The sequence below is a fragment of the Camelina sativa genome, chromosome 16, assembly GCF_000633955.1.
Source record: "Camelina sativa cultivar DH55 chromosome 16, Cs, whole genome shotgun sequence".
NCBI classification, from domain to species: Eukaryota; Viridiplantae; Streptophyta; class Magnoliopsida; order Brassicales; family Brassicaceae; genus Camelina; species Camelina sativa.
Genome location: NC_025700.1, coordinates 10,740,050 through 10,742,441, shown reverse-complemented (window position 1 = coordinate 10,742,441; position 2,392 = coordinate 10,740,050). Strand labels below are relative to the sequence as shown.

Below are 2,392 nucleotides of genomic sequence, written 5' to 3'. Positions count from 1 at the left end.
GGCCTTTAGTTGTAGACGAAGAGCGCAGTCAATTACTCGAGGAAATCCCATTGCTCCTTGTGTCGTTTTGGGAGCGTAAAATTCTGTCTTGTAGCATTCGAGACTGGATGATACAGTTTGTGGTTAAGTATCTTGCACACTTCGAAGTTTCTGAGCATACCATTATTACCGAGTGTCGTCTAGTTGAAACACCTCAGAGTATCTGCTTTCTGGAATGTAATGAACTCAGTCACATCCTGCACTTTCTAAAAAACATCAAAGGTGAAAGGGATGATGGCACAGATCTGGTTCGCAGAGCAGGGGACAGTTTCTTGGATGGTACCCGAGTTAGAGAAAAGATCGACTTTGATCCTCAGTTTACATTTCTACTTCTGGATAAGAGACTGCTGAAATGCGAGCTGGCTCGATTTGATAATGAAGGGACAGCCAATGTTTTTGATCCCAGTGTTCACTATGCCAAAGCACAAGTTCATAGAGATGATATCTTATCTTGGTTAGCAGACTATACTTCAGGAGATGAGAGTTTTAGATTTCCCAGACCTATCAGGACACATAATCTTGATATTTGGGTGGCTGTTCTGAGAGCTGTTCAATTCATGTGTAGGACTTTGGAGACCAAATATGAGAAGAAAATGAAAATGATATGTTATGATGCAGCTCTTACTGACGCCAAGAACTTATGTACACGCGACGATGAAAGAAGAAGGAATATTCCGGAAGATCAGAGGAACATTTATGGATCTCTTCTATGCAATAAATGTGAAGAATATATAAGGAGAGACGCTGGAAATTCTCTCACTACAAAACTGTTCTTGTGTGCAGTACGAGATGTTCTCGAAGGAGCATTGCAGCCGACATTTGATTGTGTCGATCTAGTAGATTGCCTGAATCATATACATGGGCATAAACGTATCAGTGATGATATAGTGTTGAAGTCCATTACGCATCTGAAATCTCTGGTCACCAAAAAGGTTAAATTGTGGTCTGGATTTAACTTAAGGACATAAAAAAATAACAGAAGTTGTCACCGTAATGTATCTATTGACTTGCAGGTTCCGCTAATGGATTCAAAGATTTTGTTGGTTGAAAACTCGAGGATTGATTTGATAAACAGCCTTGTCGGACTTTCTGTTTTTGACTACCGCTCGTATATCCTTCAACCACTGAAACGCTTCTTGGAGGTTGGTTGGTAACTTTGGCTTTATACAAAGAGCCTTCATCTTCCCTTTGATTTTCTGTTTGAAAGTACCTTATTTTTTTAATGTATGTATCTTCTTCTAGGAAGAATTAGATGGAATTGTAGATATGGATGTCAAAGCACTTCCAGAACCTTTATCCGAGAAAAAACAAGAGAAGGAGAAGAAGTCAGGGTCAAAGAAGAAAAAACCATAAAAGCAACAAGGTCGTCGATGGTCTAAATTCTCTATTTGCTTCCATGAATATTTGGTTACTCAGTTGTACGAGTATGAATGAATGGTTTTCATGGCATAACAGAGAACTTCAACAAGTATGTCTAGTCTTCTTGATCAGAATGTCGAACAGTAAGTACCTCTCTTCTAGAAGCTATATAATATACCATGAACGTAGACTTAGGATAATTCTTCTCATTTGTAATTATCTGTTCTAGTAATTATCTTATTTTTAATTAAGATTTTCTAGGGGTTTTTTTTTTTCTTATATATATAGTGTTGTTTATTTTATGAGGAGGGTTTTCTCAAACCATAGGCTTCTGTGCTTCAGTGCTTCATCACACAAAACGTTTTCTGACCTATGTCTAGCGAATCGTATGTCAACCTTGAACCGAGAGTTACTTCACTAAACAGGGCAGAAGAAGATCCTATGGAACCAGACGATACTCGTGAAAAGGGTCAATCTGAAATTTCATCCAATCAAGACGAAGCTACTAAAGGTGACCCTGGTTTCAAAAGACCTTCTCAATTGACGAATATTTTAAAAACTGTTTTTAGATGTATTAAATGTATGATTCTTATTTCCTTAACTGCCATCTTGAAGATATTCATGGAGAAGGTTCACTGTCTAAAAATTTGGAGTCGGTACATGGCAAAAAAGCTGTATCCAGATACAATTCAGCTCTTGACATGATACTGAAGGTAAAGTCAACAACAAAAATAATTCAAAACCTAAACTCTCTTCTTCTGATTCAGCTCATTCTAATTTTCTGTTATTATCTCTTTACTAACTTATCTTTGATTTTTTTTTTTTTTTTGGCTACTGCAGTCCCTCTGTAACATTAAAGTTCTTAAAGAAGATTTGGTGCACAATCGGCAACCATTTTCTGACAACCAAGTTCCGTCTGCACTACGTAGTTTCTTTTCTGCGTTTGTCTCGGAGCAGATAAAAGAAGAGGAACTCTATAGGCACTTACTGTCCA

The 2,392-nt window shown here is 37.5% G+C and overlaps 1 protein-coding gene across 4 annotated transcripts in view; it reads left to right on the top strand.

The window, feature by feature from the left end:
• Nucleotides 8-2,392, top strand: part of LOC104750318 (inactive ubiquitin carboxyl-terminal hydrolase 53-like) — a 5,386-nt gene continuing 3,001 nt past the window's right edge. The window contains exons 1-7 of one of the 4 annotated variants that reach the window (XM_010472095.2): nucleotides 8-971; nucleotides 1,053-1,181; nucleotides 1,282-1,402; nucleotides 1,495-1,541; nucleotides 1,824-1,909; nucleotides 2,014-2,111; nucleotides 2,239-2,378. In XM_010472095.2, coding sequence (XP_010470397.1) covers nucleotides 1,310-1,402; nucleotides 1,495-1,541; nucleotides 1,824-1,909; nucleotides 2,014-2,111; nucleotides 2,239-2,378 — 464 coding nt within the window. In that variant the 5' untranslated portion in view covers nucleotides 8-971; nucleotides 1,053-1,181; nucleotides 1,282-1,309. The other 3 variants (XM_019237551.1, XM_010472094.2, XM_019237550.1) reach the window with 3 other exon arrangements.